Below are 17,875 nucleotides of genomic sequence, written 5' to 3' on the forward strand. Positions count from 1 at the left end.
GTATATATACAGGAGCAATACATGGGGAAGGACTCAGCGAGTCCTCCTGTTGTCTACCAACAACTAACTTGTTGAATCCTAATGGCTAACCACTCCCACCTCTTCCTCCTCTTTTGAGTGTTGTTTTTGTTGTGCTCCAGTGCCCCAAGACTGTGTCTTGTTGGTGTTGTCACAAGTAGAGGATGAAAGGGGAGCAGAGTAAAGACCCTTTGGAGAAGGACCGGAAGGCTTAGAAAGAGACTTGTAAAAGGCAATGGAATCTAGTTGAACTGCAGGAACAGAGTACAGGAGCTACAACTTATATATTGTTGGAGGAGTGGGGGCTTGTAAGACGTAACTCGCAATGTAGGTATGGAGTTTCATGCAGATAATTATCTAGCGAGAGGAGAACATATGTGCAAGGAGTGTATCATAAGGTCTAACTACAGAGTCTGTGAGGAATACTAGAACATGCAAGGAGAAATGTATGGCGGACTAGAAGCCCAGTGCAGGAGCATTGGAGCAGATGACCGGAGTGCCATGTGGAAATGGGGTGTAGACTTATGCTGACTGGCAGACCATGAGGGATGTAATCCCGAGTATGTTGATGGTTTGGGGGTTTCGAGCTTGGAGAAAAACTCCTTCGGAGATGCCGGAGTTCTGTTTTCCGGTACGGATATGACACCTGTCCATGCTACCAATCAACTTTGGTGCATGACACCAGTGCAGAGAAAAGGGGCATAGGAGTTTTGAATGCAAAGGCGCACAAGAAAAGAAGCCCATCTTTAATGTGAGAGAATTCCTCAAAAAGATGACAAAGGAGGAAAGAGAAAAAAATTTAGAGGGTTTTTAAAGGAGCCAGCGGTAGAGCATCAACCTGTTAGTATTATACATTCACATCTCTTATATCTTTCTTTCTACCTATGTTTGCAGACTTCATTCTATCTTGTCCGCTTTTCTAGCATTACCTAATACATAATTTTCCCACGGTTACACCAAAAACTCATAGATTTCCATTCTAGAGCCTCAGTCTTTTACACACAGACTGAGGTATGTTATTTCATTATAGTCACAACAACGTTTACTTACATCTACCACAGCATTTAACATTATCCTTACAGAGTTTATATCAGCTATCACAACCAACTGAGCCCAAGAACAATGTTCAAAATTGCTTCCTCCCTTTATCTATAGAAGACTGTAGGTTACCCAATGGTTGTATAACAAATAAAACTATTGAAAATGCTCAGACAAAGAAGGAAAAGCAAATTGAACAAAGAGATGCAAACCAGAAAAAACTGGTAAAACAAAAAGAACGCACAACTGCAGCACAAGCAGCAGACAACTTACTGGAAAGTGCAGCAATGATGGCGGATCTGTACTCAATACAGTGCACTCTAAGGAAGAAAGCACAGTAGAGACTACTGAAGAGTGGTCAGGCACCCCTCTAAACACAAATATGACATGGATTTTGACCATTGCTCATGTGATCAGACTTCAGCACCTCAGAGAAGTAGATATGTAGCCTTCGGCATGGATATGACACACACACAAAAGTACTAGTAAGTATCCATTAATTTGGACTCTTTCTGTTTCACTTTGAATGACAGAAGGAACATCCATGTACACCCATACTACTTAGTCCAAGATCAACCCTAAGAGTTTAACGTTTAACTACCAAGATGGTAAGACCAAAGTCTATGAATCTATATTATAGTCACGTTCAACATATATGAAGTTTATTGTTGTTTCGTGGTATCTGTCAAACCTGGGACATTCTAAGTTACAGTTACATCACAGGTTCATTCTAAGGAAATCCACTGATTCGCTGCCAAGCTCACATTGTTGATGGACCCATGGTTTTGAAGGGTTACTGACTGATCACCAACAAAGGCTATACTGAATTTGTTTCGATGGAATGGTCAATTATGACACCCTCGTGCTGTACTGCGTGATGCAGTTCATCGCCTGCAGGTACTACAAACTTCTGATGGAACTAATTCTCATATCACCGCATTTCTTTCAATGACTATGCAATCATACCTTTGAAGTTGGGCTCAAAAGAACATGGCGCGCAACTACTTAGTACCAAATTTCTTATGCTTTGTTAGAGGAAGGCCTCCAAGTGATCAGAACGTCGTAATACATTGAATCGCCGTGTTCATGAGTTGTTGAATGAACTCTCGTCAAGTGATGTGATGTGAGTCTAAATCAAGTTGTTAACTGTTACGTGAAAGCTTGTTGCGCCACCAGAATTGAAGCGGAGCCTTAAGACCGCCACCGTGGTCCCGCGCGTCGTTCATGCATCCAGCTGCCACCGACCTCGCTGTTGGAGTCGGCCTACGTGTTTCTTTCCAAATTCCCCCCCATTCATCCTCCAAAACGGCTTCTGGTGGTGGAAGTGTCGCAAGGCGCCCGGAGACTTCAAGCAGGTCTTCGGCAATGGACAACCCTCCAAACGCCAATATACACACCATAGTCAAGGCCCAAATCGTCTTTCTCCTCTCGACCCTTACAGAGGACAATTTCGAGAGAAATCAGATAGAAATTCGCTCGGTAAGTGTCCCTTCTGTTAGGCAGCTTTTTCGTCCTAGTAGCGCTCAAATTTTCACCCCTTTACCCAGCTATCTGAGCAGCACGGCCTTGATACCTACCTCCATTTTATCCGACGTCTTATCGTTCACTCACAGTCTCGACTTGTCTCGTCTGCTCCCCCTTTAGCGTTCGACACGTCTACTTCCCTGACGTTTCGTCTCCTTGTTCAAGAAACACAGCGTCTCGCTCGTGACCCTTTTCTTGCAGACCGTTTCCGTGACGGGGTCGACAAGGGCGAAGGGGACATATTTCGGCACTTTGATCTCGTCCGATTCTCTGATAGAGTGGGCCTGCGTCCTCTCGAACGTCTAGTCCTAGCTTCCTCCATCATCTCCTCAGCAAGTCGAAAAGAGTTGGCAGGTCAGGCAGCAACAATTATTCGTCAAGATTTCGAGAACGCAGTTTTATCTCTTTGCCAACATCCGTCTTTTGACCACGCAGACCTTTCTCCCCAACAAGTTGCAAAACTCATGTTAAATTTATTATCCGACTCCCCTAGTGATTCTCCTACCCTTGACGCAAATCAACGTCAGGCCTTGATTGCTGCTGCACAAGCGAAATATGGCCCAGAAATCGTTGCTCCAATTTTACAAAGAATTTTCCCGACTCTCAGGTGAACATTTACGGCTTATCTTTGTCCTCGTTGCTTACATGCTTTTTTCGTGCAGTTTACCACCTGGCGCCTCTCTTGTGCAGACTTTAATCCAGCTTGGCCCGGACATTACAAGTGATGCAGACACTATTCGTGCATTGCTCTTGCGGTTTGGGATATCAGATGCTACGCCTCCTCGTGATTCCCAAGTTATAGAGTTGATCACAAGTTTAGCTCGTCTGGCTGCCGAAGGAACCACCCTATGTGATGTTGGTGCCTTAGTGCGTGCTCTGAGCAGTTTTGTAAGTGCTTTTGTAAAAAGATACATTGCTAGTTTACTGACAAGTATCTCTTTAGCCTGTGAATCTCAATTGGGCAAACGTCATCAAGGCATTCGATTGGCCAGATCGTCATGGCGTTGATACGGCGACTCTCAAATTATTAATCGCTATTCTCGTCAATTGCCCTCGCGAGGCTGACCCCCACGCTGTTACCGGGTTCTGGGGAACGTGGTCAAATTCTTTGTACCAGTTAAAATTACTCGACGCGCTACTCTCCTTACCTGCGGATACCTTCAGTTTCGTCTCTTTGCCCGGGCGCCGCATCGTTACCGTTGATGATATGGCCAATGCTAGCCCCACAATAAAATCCTTGGCTGCGAATGTTCAGGGACATACCTGGAATTCCGTGGAACTTTTTGAGGTTTTAGTTCGGCAGTCGTGCTCAGAAAGCATTGACATAAAGAATTGCGTGCAAGAAATGTTGGATAAGGCGCTGAAGATTAGTGCTGAACTGGTGCATATGGGACTATTGGAGGTCAAAGTTCGTGTTTTTCATTTGATTTTTTGCATGTCATTTGTACTGAGCTATCAAACAGGACCCGAGATGGAGCGAGATACGCATAGAGTGTTCCCAGAAGCTGTTGAATATGTTCCTTGCTGGCCACCCTAATCATCAACTGGTTTTCATGCGTTTGTGGCAAATTGAGCCATCATATCTTACCGATGCATTCCGCGACTTCTACGAGGAAAGCCCGCTTAATATTACCAGAATTTTGGACGTGGCGCAAGATTTAAAGGTATGTTCGCCACATGGCTCTTTCTCATGGCACATCCTCATGTTGGTGATGTCAGATTCTCGAAAATCTACTGGAAGTTCGCCCATTCACGTTCTCGTTGGATGTGGCTGCGTTGGCATCTCGTAGGGAATATTTGAATCTGGATAAATGGTTGCTGGATAATGTAAACAACCACGGGGCAGAATTCCTTCACGCAGCTATCCTCTTCCTAGAGATTAAGATGGACGCAGAGAAAGCAGCCCGAGTTTCTGACCCTGCCACAGAAAGCCGCACCATGTCCCTTAACCCTCAAATTATCGCTGTCTTCCTCCGCTTGCTTAGACATAAGTACGTTCATTTCCCTTAAACATCAGAGGCGATTTAACGAAATGTGTCCCCAGTTCGGCCAAGATGTCTCGAGAAGATATTGACTATTGTCTTGATGTCCGCAACACATGCCTGCAGGTGTACCCTCGATTAATGAGCCTGACCCCAGGCTCTGATGCAGAACCAGGGCTCACTGTGGTCAACTACTCTCCTGAAATCGAGGCCGAGGTGGATGCAATCTACAAGCAGATGTATGACGAACAGACCACCATCGATGAGGTTGTATCCTTGCTGCAGCGCAGCAAAGCATCGACCGATTCTAGAGACCACGAAATATTTTCATGCATGCTTCACTTTCTTTTCGACGAATACAAATTTTTTCAATCGTACTACCCGCCACGCGAGCTTGCTATGACCGGTTACTTATTCGGGTCTTTAATTCAACACCAGCTCGTGGATTACCTTCCCCTTGGTATCGCTATCCGCTACGTGGTGGATGCATTGAATTGCCCCCCGGAAACCAATCTGTTTAAATTTGGTCTTCAAGCGCTATCACGGTTTGAATCACGTTTGTCTGAATGGCAGCCCCTGTGCCAGGCGCTCCTTAGGATCCCCCACCTTATGGAGGCTCGTCCTGATCTCACGGCCGTCATACACCGTGCTATCGTTGCTGGTGGTGACGAGTCCCTTAGCAGTGCTGACATGCGCGGAATCACTGCAGGTTTAACTGCGGATCCCGCGCCTGTCTTCACAGCCATTCAACCAGACACACTCGAAGGTGAAATTATCGCCCCTCCGGAAGAGCTTTCCGATAAAATATTATTCATCGTAAACAATCTGGCGCCGAGCAACTTTGATTCCAAGCTTGCTGAAATGCAAGAGCATTTTGATGATGCATTTTCTCGGTGGTTTGCGAACTATCTCGTCGATCAGCGGGTCAGCACGGAGCCGAACAATCATCAGCTATACCTGCGATTCTTGGATGCACTGGATAAGCAGCCATTGGCCAAGCTAATCCTCCAGGAAACCTTTATTAAATCGGCTGCTCTGCTGAATAGTGAAAAGACAGCCCAAAACAGCTCGGAGCGTGCCACTCTGAAGAACGTTGGCGCATGGCTTGGCAGCATCACTCTCGCTCGCGACAAACCAATTATGCACAAAAATCTGTCTTTCAAAGACCTCCTCGTAGAAGGCTATGACAACGGTCGGCTCATCGTCTCCATCCCCTTCGTCTGCAAAACTCTCGAGCCATGTGCCAGGTCGAAAGTCTTCAAACCTCCCAACCCTTGGTTGATGGCTGTGATCAGTTTATTAGCGGAACTTTACCATTACGCCGACCTGAAGCTCAACCTGAAATTCGAGATCGAAGTACTTTGCAAAGGCCTTGACATCGATCTCGATGCCGTAGAAGCCACAACTGTGTTGCGAAACAGGCCTTCAGCAGATTCTCTGGCTGGTCCGCCGTTGCCAGAATATGTGGCTGACATCGATTCCATTCCTATGGGTGGTTACGATCCAGCTCAGGTGCACGGTGATCCCCAGGTTCTTGGTCTTGGACCAACTAGCCCGGCAGAATCACAGCGAGCGATAAGCGCTCATATAGAGGCCATCCTAGCAACCCTTGTGCACCATGTTGTTATCAATCCTCAGTTTCCATCCTTGCAGTCCAACCATAGTTTCAAGCGGGCAATACAACTTGCTGTCCACCATGCTGTCCGAGAGGTAAGATTCGGGCTCCTTTACTTTGGTTAATCCACATTACTAATAATGGTTTAACAACACAAGATTATTATGCCTGTGGTGGAGCGATCAGTGACGATTGCAGGAATCTCAACTCGTGAGCTTGTTGCTAAGGACTTTGCTACAGAAGCAAGCGAGGAGAAGTTGCGCAAAGCTGCTCATTTGATGGCTCAAAAGCTGGCTGGTAGTCTTGCGTTGGTCACGTGCAAAGAGCCTCTCAAAAGCAACCTCGGGACTCATATACGTTCATTCCTGGCTGAGCATGGCTTCAATGAGGTTGGTCTCCAAGCTCTCAGTCGATATATTCTGCTTATTGTCCTTATAGCAAATAGTACCAGAACACGTGATAGTTATTTTGGTGCAGGATAATCTAGATATTGCCTGCTCTGCGATAGAAAAGGCAGCGATGGAGCGCGCTATCTCTGATGTGGATGAGGGATTCGCGGCGTCGTACGATGTTCGTCGGCGTCATCACGAGGTCAGCGGTGTGGGTAACAAAGTCATGATTACTGGTGTGCTCAATGAAACGTTGCAGACTCGAAATCCGTCAGTGTTTTGGGATCCTGCAGCTCCTCCATCTAGCTTCTCGGGAAATCTTCCAGAACCGTTGCGCATCAAGTCTACTGGTCTGCAACCTCATCAAGCAGCAGTGTATGAGGACTTTGGTGAGCATTCTCAAGGGATTTCAACGTAACATTGCTGATGTCCTCTAGCTCTCGACTCAAAACGCCGCGTTGTAACCAGTCGACCTAGTTCTACGGTCTCTTATCGCAACGAACAAATGGGCGCGCTTTACTCAGCATCTCCGGCCCCGGATCACACTTTACACAATCCACCAGCTATGAACCATCAGGACGCCATGGAACGCTTCAGCGTGAGTCGCCCCACAAAGCGAAGTATAACTTATACTTATACTTCAATAGGTGTTGTTGAGAGATATGGAGGCCGTTGTTATGCAAGTACCAGTACAATCATTGGCCTCATTGCCGCCAAACCATGATATTCGCCATATGGTGCGGCAAATATTGTATCTCGCCTCGGAATCCCTCGACAGGCAGCGCACACCTCTCCTCATGTCCCAGAAGATTGTGCAGTTACTGTACAAGAGTTCATCTCAGCTTGGCAGAGAGATCTATGTCACCTTACTTGACCAGCTTTGCCATTCGTTTGAAGATGTTGCTAAAGAAGCCATCACGTGGTTGTTGTATGCTGAGGATGATGTGGGTATTTTCGTCTTGAGATTAGGATAATGCTAACGATTAGTTGTACATAGCGCAAACTTAATGTTCCCGTCACAGTGGCTCTACTTCGCAGCGGTCTTGTCAATATGTCCTTGCAAGATCAGCAACTGGCCACGAATATGTTCAAAGAGCCTCGCCCGACTTTACTCACTTTTGCAGCAAATCTTATTCGGGAATGTCTATCCAGTGAACCGCCTGTCGCTTCACAGAGCCAGTTTGCGTACTCTCTAGAAATACTCAATCAGCTTTCACAGGCCGGCAAAGTTAACGAAGAGTTTGTTTTCTTTAACTTCTGGTACCTTCATTTGCCTAACTATGTTCACAGGGTAACTGTGCTTCTGCAAGACTTGCGGGGTGTTCGGAGGCCCAGCACTTCTGTTCCTACGAGTGCCCTTCCGATCCGTCAATCTTCAGTAAAACCGGAAACGGAGCAACTCCGAGAAAAGCTGTTCATATGGTTCCAGCAATGGGTCGCCATCTTCCAGAGGTCTCATTCCCCGGAGAAGGCTTTCGTTCCTTTCATTACCCAACTTACAAAGCAGGGCATCCTCAAAGTCGAAGATGTCTCCTCTTTCTTCTTCCGCGTCTGCGCAGAGTCTAGCGTCAACAGCTATATTAAATGTGCATCAACGGGAGAGTACGAATATGCGTTCCAAGCCCTGGATGCGATGTCGAGGCTGATCGTCTACATCATCAAATACCACGGAGATGCCTCGGGCATAAACAACGATCAAGCCAAGGTTCACTACTTAACGAAAATACTTTCAATTTTTGTGCTTGTTCTTGCCAATATGCACGAGGAGCAAGGAGCGGTCTTCCAACAGAAACCATTCTTCAGGTTCTTTTCCAGCCTTATCAATGACTTGCATTCAATCGAAGCGCATCTGGGAACAGCTTACTTCCAGTTGTTGATTGCAATCAGGTATATCTCGAACCGCTTCAAACTAATGATCATTTTGCTAACTCCCATGATAGCGACACTTTTAGCTCACTGCAACCGACGTATTTCCCTGGGTTCTCCTTTTCTTGGATGTGCTTGATTTCTCACCGATTATTCATGCCTAAGTTACTTCTATCAGAGAACCGCGAGGTATGGATATTTACAACCATTCATTTATTCTACTCAATCGCTTTTGTAGGGATGGTCGGCATTCCATAAGCTTTTATTGTCGCTGTTCAAGTTCCTATCGCCTTTCCTTAAGGAGGCAGACCTTCAGGTGCCTTCCCGGGACTTGTACCGTGGTTCTTTACGCCTCCTTCTCGTGCTTCTTCACGACTTCCCCGAGTTCCTTAGTGAATACTACTTCACTCTTTGCGATGTTATTCCGCCCCGCTGCATTCAGCTCCGGAATATCATACTTAGTGCATTCCCTCCTGCCATCATTCTTCCCGACCCCCACTTGCGAAACATCAAATTCGACTCCATTCCTGAGATGGGACCCATACCACCCATTCTGTCCGATTTTGCTTCGGGTTTGAAAAATGGCGATTTGCGCAACTACCTCGATCAGTATCTCCTGAACCGTGGAACACCTTCATTCCTACCTTCGCTGAAAGAGCGTCTGCGGTTACCTGGTGGAGTGGAAGGTTCTTCCGAGTCCTACAACTTGTCGTTGATCAATTCGCTTGTGATGTACATCGGTGTATCTTCAGTTGCGCAAGCTAAAGCGAGGAGTGGCTCTTCCCTCTTCGTCGCGAGTGACCCCGGTGTTATCGCTTTACAGTATCTTGTTACTAATCTAGACGTTGAAGGTGAGCATTTACCGTGGTCTCCATATACTAATAGCTGACATTGTGCAGGGCAACATCATATCCTCAGTTCCATGGTTCTGCATCTTCGTTACCCCAATGCGCACACCCACTGGTTCAGCTCTTTGCTTCTCCATCTTTTCGTGGAAGTTAAGGATGAGCGCTTCAAAGAAGTCATGACTAGAGTTCTTTTGGAGCGTTTCATTGTTCATCGCCCTCACCCTTGGGGTGCATTAGTCACTTTCATCGAGCTGCTTCGTAACCCGAAGTACGAGTTCTGGCACAAAGAATTCATTCGCGTTGCGCCCGAGGTCACGTTGCTGCTAGAAAGCGTAAATAGTTCTCTCTAGTATTTTTTTAAAAAATTTCTCATTTTTTCTCTGTAGGTTGCGAGATCCATTTACCAACCGTAGATTCGCATTGTTATTGTCACTGCTATCTGTCGCAATTATCTTCTTCTTTCTACCTTGGGTTTTTTTCACCTGCACTGTATTGTAACAATATTCCACCCCATTCAAGTGTTGAAAAAGGTGTACAACGCGAACTTTGATGATATCAAGCTTCTGTAACGTTTGTCTATAAAAAGCTTTAAAAAAAGTCGTTTACACTACAGTACTTATGTACAACATCTTAGGTATCCATGTTAATTAACCCATGACATATGCTCGTTCCAAACCAATGAGTTCGAATTCTGTGCCGTTGAATGGGACCATGCCCATACACTGAAGGAACAGAAAGTACATCAACATCGACGATTGATAACCGGCTGAGAATTTCAAATTACTAACCCTGCGCCTTGAACACCTGCTGCTCCAGTTTGGTCTGCAGTCTTGTCTGCGACTATCCAATCAGGTACGGCAATTCCAGTGCGTATTGGCAAAATACGAGCTGCTCTTTCCAGACCTTCATGGTCGGTAGACATCAAGAATAGGGTGGTTCCAGATATGTGCGATGGATGCGGCTGTGTAAATAGAATACCTCCAAAACAAAATATCAGCATGGTTTCTCATCGTAGCTTGCAGTTACCTACCAGAAGAGGCTTTGTTAAATGTCTTATGACCGGTTAACACCCAGGAGTCAGAACTGAATTTGAAGCTACAGCCCACGGTTTCAATATACTTCTTCACAAAAGGAGATTGTGCACCGCCAACAACAACAATGTTGCCGCGCCCCAAACGTCCATCCTCGTATCTTTCCACTGCTTCGGAGCTGCAGATAATTTCAGCTGAGAGCTTGTGAAATTTCATTACATCATGTGCAATCCGTAAGGCTACCGAGAGTTCTGTCGAAGCTTGTTTAACGGGCACGATGATGATGATGTGACCTGCAGTATTCAATAATGCCTGCAGGCGACCAAAGTGCTGAAGGCGACCAGGATCGGTATCGGTGATCTAAGTTAAACCCAAAAGCAGCACAGATTAACATAACACTGCGCAGCGAGGTATTCATGAAAAGTACCTTCCACGAGTTTGAGGAGTAATGAAACCAGATTTTATCACTCAGGGTACGCGGGACCGTTAATAAACCCCCATTAACGTGAACCTCGGTGATATGGTTATCAGTCAGGGAAACCGACATAAGCTCTATATTAGAAGCTTCCAGTTGCACAGCGCCCTCGACTACAGTCACACGTAACCTGGCCATTCTAGAGGAATGACAACGTATGAGGAAAATAAATTTTGGGGTAAAAGACAGTTACTTACCGGCCAGGAACTTGTAGGCCAAGTATTTGCCATCCATGCAGGGAGCCACTTTCGGCTGGAATGGCAACGGTGAGGGTGAATGATTGCATATGCCGAAGATACTGCGATGTTTTGGATGCGGCAGACTCTAAGAAATCTCGGACTTGGTCGTTTTTGAAGATAGAAGGATACCAGTGTGGTTGGCCTGCGTCCTCGCGGTACCTAATGTATGGGAGACGCGTCTTTGGCTATTACCCCGTCAAGACAATGCGGGGTACATACGTTACATTGGCTGACGGCTTCCATGTTTTTAACACGCTCACTGCTTCTCGCGTGTGCCAAGTCGGAACGTTATCGTCATTTCCACTAAAGAAAGCAATCTATGATAATAAGGTCAACGGCTATTTGACGCAAAGCAGTTACTTGCCCGTGTATCGCCAAAACTGGCGTGTCCACAAGGTTTGACAAGAAGAGGTCATTATCATCAGGGGTAAGTGATGACTCGAGGATAGAACGCAACGAGGGATCGATATAATGTGCAGATCTACGATCATTGAGCTGCGCCGTCCTTTCTTGATACACGCAAAAAGATAGCCCACCTCGACATAGTCAGCGGCACATACGCTTGCGATTTGATATACCCAGCAGCAGGCACAACTACTCGAAAACGTCAGCGATATTTTAGGGAGATGGAAGATAAGGCAACATACCTCCCAATACTCTATCGGGATAACGAGAAGCGAGGAACCACGCCCCTTGTCCGCCATTCGAGTGGCCGATGAGCACCACTTTCATGTTATTTGGTATAGTCCAGTCTTTCAACCCCTCGTTGCTTGAAAGGATATGGTGCAATGCATTTATCGTCGCCCACGCGTCCTGTGCACTTGGACCATGCCAATCAAGGCCCTATAGATGTTCAACGCGGTACATCAAAAACCGGATTTGTGCCGAGGATGCTTAAATTTACCCAAGAAGTGCGGCCAGTGGGCATAATAATCCAACTATGACCTTGGCGGGGCAAGGAGTCCGGCCAGAAAGTGTGTTCAAAGATATCAACACCCGCGCCATCTATTCGGATAGTAAGAACAAGTAGTATACTACAAAGAGGGTGCACGCACGAAGAGCCAGTATTGGAGCGCGTGCACTTCCGGAATCTAGATTTGGTTGCTTAGGGGGAAGAGCCAAGAACGCAGTAGGCATGGATTCCACAAAGAAGTACGTCGCTTTGATAGCCTCATAATGAGTTGGCGTCCATTGCACATGGTGTTTGATAGGTAAGGTGAGCGAAATCACAAAGGACGTTGATTCCGAGACGACGGTGAGATCAATTGGGAGTTCCGTGAGCTTCGTATTTTTCGTCTGGGATATGTGAATGGGAATTATGCCAGTTTGCGTGGGCGCTATATGAGCGACTTGTATCAAGCTAAGTACAATATCTTGCTCGAGTTGTTTATCTTGGTGCTGCCTCAAAGTGGCCGAGGTAACAGCCCACCAGCCGTCGATGCTACGCAGTCCAACACCGATAGCATCACCGAATGCCATTCCGTCTACAAAGTCGCATACAACGTCTTGCATTGGTTCCCGAACGATCGAAGAGATGGCAGGCTCGATTTCGACATGGAAGTTGATGCTGAGAATTGGAATCTTGCTATTATATGCTGTTGGGTCTCCGAATAGTCTTATCTGGGAAACAATAATTAAAACCAGAGTCTGATGGAGTTTAAAAAAAATAGAATAAGACCAACCTCGTAATCTCCACTAATGTATACGTCGTAATCTGTTGGGCTGGTTGTTGATGGCGGGAATGGCAAGGTCACAGTTTGAAGAGGAGATCGCTCCAACGCATATATGTTCCCAGAATACCACTCTGGAATTATCTTGGGTGAATCGTCATCACGGTCCTTTGCGCTGGGCACGATCGCGAAGTACGAGCCTTGTAAGAGCTCTACACGCAAACGAGGAGGAGCGAGTGATACTTCACGACGAGATGGAGGGAACACGGTGATCGTTGTCCGCAACACGCTGTGATGTTGTAAACCTGCCCATCCTTCTGTTGCGCGGATGCTTTCCCATCTGCAGTCTCATAAGCACTTTGACAGGTTGCAATAATTCGATGAATAACACCTGATACGAGGGTAGGAAACCTTGATATTTCCATAGTTATCTGAGTTATATTTACTCCACGAAACGTTTCCTCCGTCAGCGTAGGAAGACGGCCAGGTTCTGTTGAAATCTATAGTCCTGGACACTGACCGGTGCTTTATAGGATCTGAAAAGTGACATATTCAAAACCTAATCTTACAATCTAGTGGAAAAGAGGGAGACAAAAAGTGTTGCTCTCTGGCTTGGATAGGAAAAGGTCCAAGCACCTGAATAATGTATATGTTTAGGGTGATTAGAAATTGATAAATAAGACCAGTCGAGTAACTCACATCCCACGACGTCGACACATCAGCTCTCCATTGTGCATTAGGAGCGATATGCCCCTCATCAGTGCTGACATGAGTGAGCCTCGACATGGCAGAAATATCTGGAACAATATCGTTGAACGGTCGTGGTTGTATGCGCACACAAAAACGTCCCGTGTCTTCTCGAGATAAGATATCTTCCGGTCACGTGGTCTATTTACATTTCAAGCGCACTGCCGCCCAAAACTGTTCAAAAACGTACTCCATCATGTCGTCGAGGCAAGGCGGTAAGTTGAAACCATTAAAGGTTCGGTCTGCGTTACCTTGCGGATTGGTTCTCTATTGCTCAAAATGGTTCTAGGCACCAAAGAAAGATAAGAAGGACGAAGATGAGGAGGACAAGGCTTTTAAAGACAAAAAGAAGGCAGATGAAGCTGCAGTAAAGGCAGCGAGGGATAAAGGTGTGTGTGCGCCCTTAGATACTATCGTTAACAGGTATCGTAATCTGATCCTCGACGTCTAGCTCTGAAGGGTAAGTAGCAAGATCTGAATGCATTTTTGGATGAGATCTCACAGACAAATAGGTGGCGCTCCTGGAGGAGGTATCAAGAAGTGAGTCTCAGACCACCTTTGATGTGTTACACATCTCTCAATATTCTTTCTAGGTCTGGAAAGAAGTAGATACTGTCAATATTCAGATTGTTCTGGCGTAGCGTGTTTCATCTTTGAGCGCTTCCATTGAATGAACATTTACTTGATTGTCAGACGCTCTGTCTGTGAAGATCGTTACTACATTCAGACCGCTACTTATCTCCAGCGATGAAACAAGCAAGGTGGAATCAATGGAATGTTCTGACACAATAGCGCTTGGGAAACAACTTGAGCCGCGGGCGGTCAGCGTACCACGGAAGGCAGTGTGGCCGTAAGTCTTGACAGAACACATGGCAATGTGGCAGAAATGCTGTGCACCTATTGCCCGTGAAAAAAGACCGTTTGCGGGCTTTTGGCTGCATTTTCTGGGTGTACCAGTGCTGTGATGAGTTTTTCAGGATGTAGTCTAAGTGAGAAGACGTGCCAGAAGATCTAGATATAAAAGAAAGGTACAGATATGATATTGCAGTAGAAAACGAGGCAAAAAAAAGGACACGAAAGCGGAGGATTTGGGCATAAATTGGAGGATATTTGGCAGGGTCCGCGAGAACGGTCTTACTATAAGCTCTGTGTGTTTTAACGTCTTGTGCCCTCGCTGTTGTCGACGACGAGGACGGTGTCTGAGAGCGTAGCCATTGTTGAGACTGCATCGCGGCGTTGTTGTTTGTACCAAACAGGATGATGCTCGCGGCCTCGCGAATCACAAACCTGTCGTCCTCAAAGTCTCCGCCTCCACAACACCAAAACACGCAAATCCACCATCCTCAGACCATCCAAATCCCCATGCTGGGCGCTTTGCAAGGTCTCCAGCAAAACTCGCAGCAGCAGGCTCAGCAGCAGCAGCAGCAAAACCAGCAGCAACAACAACAGCAGGGCGGCCCTCAATCCAGTAATATTCCCCCGCCTCCACCACAGAATGGCCAGGACTTCACCCTCTCCAGCGTTTTGCACTTTCTTCAGACGGAATGGAGGCGATATGAGCGCGACCGCAACGAATGGGAGATCGAACGCGCTGAAATGAGGGTATTCTTCCTTTTTCTCGCTGCTACGTTGTCTTTCTCATACTCCACAACAGGCTCGTATTGCCCTTCTCGAGGGAGAACGTCGTTCCTTCGAAAATGTCAAGCTCGATCTCATGCGTCGTATCAAAATGCTTGAGTATGCTCTTCGGGTTGAGCGGTCTGTATCCTGTCTTCGTCCTCGCTTATCCTCGCTGACGCTATTGTTTCACCTTTCTCTTCAGCTCAAAGCAACTTGCTCAGCCGTCTTCCCAGTCTGTCCCACCCACAAAACTTGCTTCTTTGCAGTCGCAGGGCGACAAATCATCCCAAAAGGATGATGCTCAGAGTCACAAGGAAGGCAGTAGTGGCAGCTCTCCCAGGAGCGAAGGTGCACCTTTTTTTTTTTTTTGCTCCACATTCTTTTTTTTCTTACATACCTATCTACGCAGACTCTCCACTACCTCCCGAAGGCCGTATGCCCAATGGTGCTGCAACCACAGGCAGACCTTCATCGTGGGGTGGTACAAACTGGCCCAACATTCCTCCTGGTGGGACGGCAGCTCTTGGAAAACCACCTCCGGGTCGGGACCCAAAGAGTAGAGCACGGAGTAGGGACTATTTGAAGCAGTAAGTCCATCGCAAACCATCTTTTTTGCTCCATCCGTCTGATCGCACGACAGGTGTCTGCAGGAAATTTCGTATTTGACTTCGCCTCAAGCTATGAATCCTCTCCCAAACCGACCATTGATCAACAATCCTTCGATGCCATTGTCTCTTCCAAATCTTCCTCCTTTCGAGCAGATCTACAACGGTCGACCACGTAAAGTCATGCCAGAAGGCGGGAAAGAATTCCCTTTGCTCAACGGTATGAATAATATGTCAGGACCGTCGTCTGCTCCGGCAGGGACAGGGCCCCAGGGAAACCTCGAGCGAGGTAATCCTATGGGTTCTAACATGTTCCAGGGCCCACCATTACACCAGACCCAGGCCGGCCCGGCAACACATCAGATGTCTCAGCAGCAACCGCAATCTATGCAGCAACAACAACAGCAGCAACAGCAGTCCTCTAGTCAGCCCCAGCAAGCGCAAGCATCCAACCAGCAGCAATCTGAGAAGGAGCAAAAGGAAAATAGCGACTTTGAATCTCGTCAGTTGACTGCTATCTTCCGACCTGATGAAGCTGGCGATTGGAAAGAGAAGCTGCGTTCTCAGTACGAGCAGCAAGCGAAGATGCATAGATTGATAGATGATCGACCTGGACAGTATATCAGTGGTGCCGCATCTTGGGACAGACGTTCACGGGAAGATGAGGAGGATGTCAAGGAGGACGAAGGTGAGCTTGAGGAAGACGAGTCTACTGTCGTCGGTGATGGCGAGGATAGCAAGCTGTGGAAACCAAAACGGACACTCAGGAAGTCAGTCGCGTGATCCCTCTGGCGCGTTTTTTCTGTAACAGACGAGGCTGATATTACTTTCAGTCACTTGGATGCCGTGCGTGCTCTTGCATTTCACCCAACCGAACTGTGCCTCGCCACTGGCGGCGACGACTACACTGTGAAAATATGGCGAATGGATCTTGCCACTTTGGCTTCTTCTGCGTATGTTCCACTTTGCTGATCTTTGGTTGTGTTCTTAATCGTATTTCAGTACTCGCAATACGACAGAAGTCGAACCTCAGCTGACACTACGCGGTCACTCGGCGGCAATCACTCGACTCGTCCATTCTCCTTCGAAACAGTTGCTCTACTCTGCATCCCTAGACTCTTCCATTCGCATCTGGGCACTGCCATCATCCTCGCATACCACTTACGCTCCTTATGATGAGACAAGTGCTCGGGGTGAACTGATAGGGCACACGGATGCTGTTTGGGACCTCGCACTTGTCAGGGATGAGAGCACTCTTATTAGTTGCGGTGCTGAAGGTGCCGTGAAGATCTGGGATGTCAGCGGCCCCTCTGGAGGTGGCTCGTTGAGGTTGACGTGGGGGTACCATGGCTTGGACAGCGTAGAACACGTGGCGGAGGACGCTGATGCGCCCGGCGCTACCGCTGTAGAAGCGATCAAAGCTGATCTCAAGAAAGTGGCAGTTGCTTATCAAAATGCAGTGGTAAAGATTTTCGACATCGAAAGTGGCAAGGAGCTGTCTCGACTGCCAACTGATGGGACCTACAGTGAGTCCTTACTGTCACTTGACCGGCGCTTCTTTAACGGCCTCCTTTTCCCGGTATAGACGGTTCTCCGGCCACGCAGATCAATCGTATTGTCTCGCATCCGACCATGCCCATTATTGTTACAGCTCACGAGGATAATCTTATACGGATATCTGATATTACGACAGGTCCGTTTTACTTTTTGATGTTGGTACCTGACCATGTGCTCACTAAATTCCAGGGCAATGCACACACACAATGCCAGCGCATTTAGACGGTATTACTTCGCTCTCCATTGATGCGGCAGGTTTTTCCCTCGTCTCTGGAAGTCATGACTGCTCCATACGATTCTGGGACCTCTTGGGTTCTCGGACGTGCACGCAAGAACTCACGACACATCGTGAGAAGGCTCGTGAGGGTGTGCTCGATGTGGAGTTCCATCCATCGTTACCCTTCATGGCCAGTGCGGGAGCGGATGGCGTGGTCAAGCTCTATGCGTCGTCGTCGTAAAGGCATTTAATATTTTTTCCACTGTGCACACTGTTATTCCATAGACGATGGTACGTATACGAAGGATGGGAATGTTTTTGGTACATCTGGTTTTCTCCTGTACATTCTTTTGTCCATCTTTTTATATATTAATGACTTGTTACGACCTAGACTGACGTTTCAGCGTCGCTGAAATTGAAGTATAATCTCTGTT

General features: G+C 47.0%; 4 protein-coding genes across 4 annotated transcripts; 3 read left to right on the top strand and 1 right to left on the bottom strand.

Annotated features, from left to right (window-relative positions):
- Positions 1-2,957: 2,957 nt before the first annotated feature.
- Positions 2,958-9,957, top strand: SERLADRAFT_362944 (uncharacterized protein; the record flags this gene model as incomplete). Its single annotated transcript, XM_007321406.1, has 17 exons — positions 2,958-3,187; positions 3,243-3,468; positions 3,524-3,988; positions 4,044-4,244; positions 4,300-4,571; positions 4,625-6,272; positions 6,336-6,585; positions 6,629-6,768; positions 6,826-6,955; positions 7,004-7,164; positions 7,214-7,510; positions 7,564-7,826; positions 7,920-8,453; positions 8,507-8,621; positions 8,671-9,283; positions 9,332-9,612; positions 9,667-9,957. The coding sequence occupies 17 exons, from the start codon at positions 3,045-3,047 to the stop codon at positions 9,691-9,693; spliced, it is 5,766 nt and encodes a 1,921-aa protein (XP_007321468.1).
- SERLADRAFT_372325 (uncharacterized protein) lies at positions 9,924-13,481 on the bottom strand (the record flags this gene model as incomplete). Its single annotated transcript, XM_007321407.1, has 15 exons — positions 9,924-9,971; positions 10,065-10,258; positions 10,311-10,671; positions 10,739-10,925; positions 10,984-11,184; positions 11,245-11,328; positions 11,390-11,506; positions 11,586-11,619; positions 11,673-11,868; positions 11,900-12,030; positions 12,081-12,645; positions 12,708-13,035; positions 13,087-13,210; positions 13,265-13,331; positions 13,395-13,481. 15 exons carry the CDS (start codon positions 13,479-13,481, stop codon positions 9,924-9,926), a joined length of 2,724 nt encoding a protein of 907 aa, XP_007321469.1.
- Positions 13,482-13,618: 137 nt separating this feature from the next.
- On the top strand, positions 13,619-14,159 carry SERLADRAFT_474405 (uncharacterized protein; the record flags this gene model as incomplete). Its single annotated transcript, XM_007321408.1, has 5 exons — positions 13,619-13,677; positions 13,732-13,831; positions 13,894-13,902; positions 13,955-13,982; positions 14,036-14,159. The coding sequence occupies 5 exons, from the start codon at positions 13,639-13,641 to the stop codon at positions 14,049-14,051; spliced, it is 192 nt and encodes a 63-aa protein (XP_007321470.1).
- Positions 14,160-15,517: 1,358 nt separating this feature from the next.
- Positions 15,518-17,872, top strand: SERLADRAFT_474407 (uncharacterized protein; the record flags this gene model as incomplete). Its single annotated transcript, XM_007321409.1, has 6 exons — positions 15,518-15,649; positions 15,703-16,437; positions 16,501-16,620; positions 16,670-17,193; positions 17,253-17,360; positions 17,414-17,872. The coding sequence occupies 5 exons, from the start codon at positions 15,743-15,745 to the stop codon at positions 17,680-17,682; spliced, it is 1,716 nt and encodes a 571-aa protein (XP_007321471.1).
- Between the last annotated feature and the right edge of the window lie 3 nt (positions 17,873-17,875).

The sequence above is a fragment of the Serpula lacrymans genome, assembly GCF_000218685.1.
Source record: "Serpula lacrymans var. lacrymans S7.9 unplaced genomic scaffold SERLAscaffold_11, whole genome shotgun sequence".
NCBI lineage: Eukaryota > Fungi > Basidiomycota > Agaricomycetes > Boletales > Serpulaceae > Serpula > Serpula lacrymans.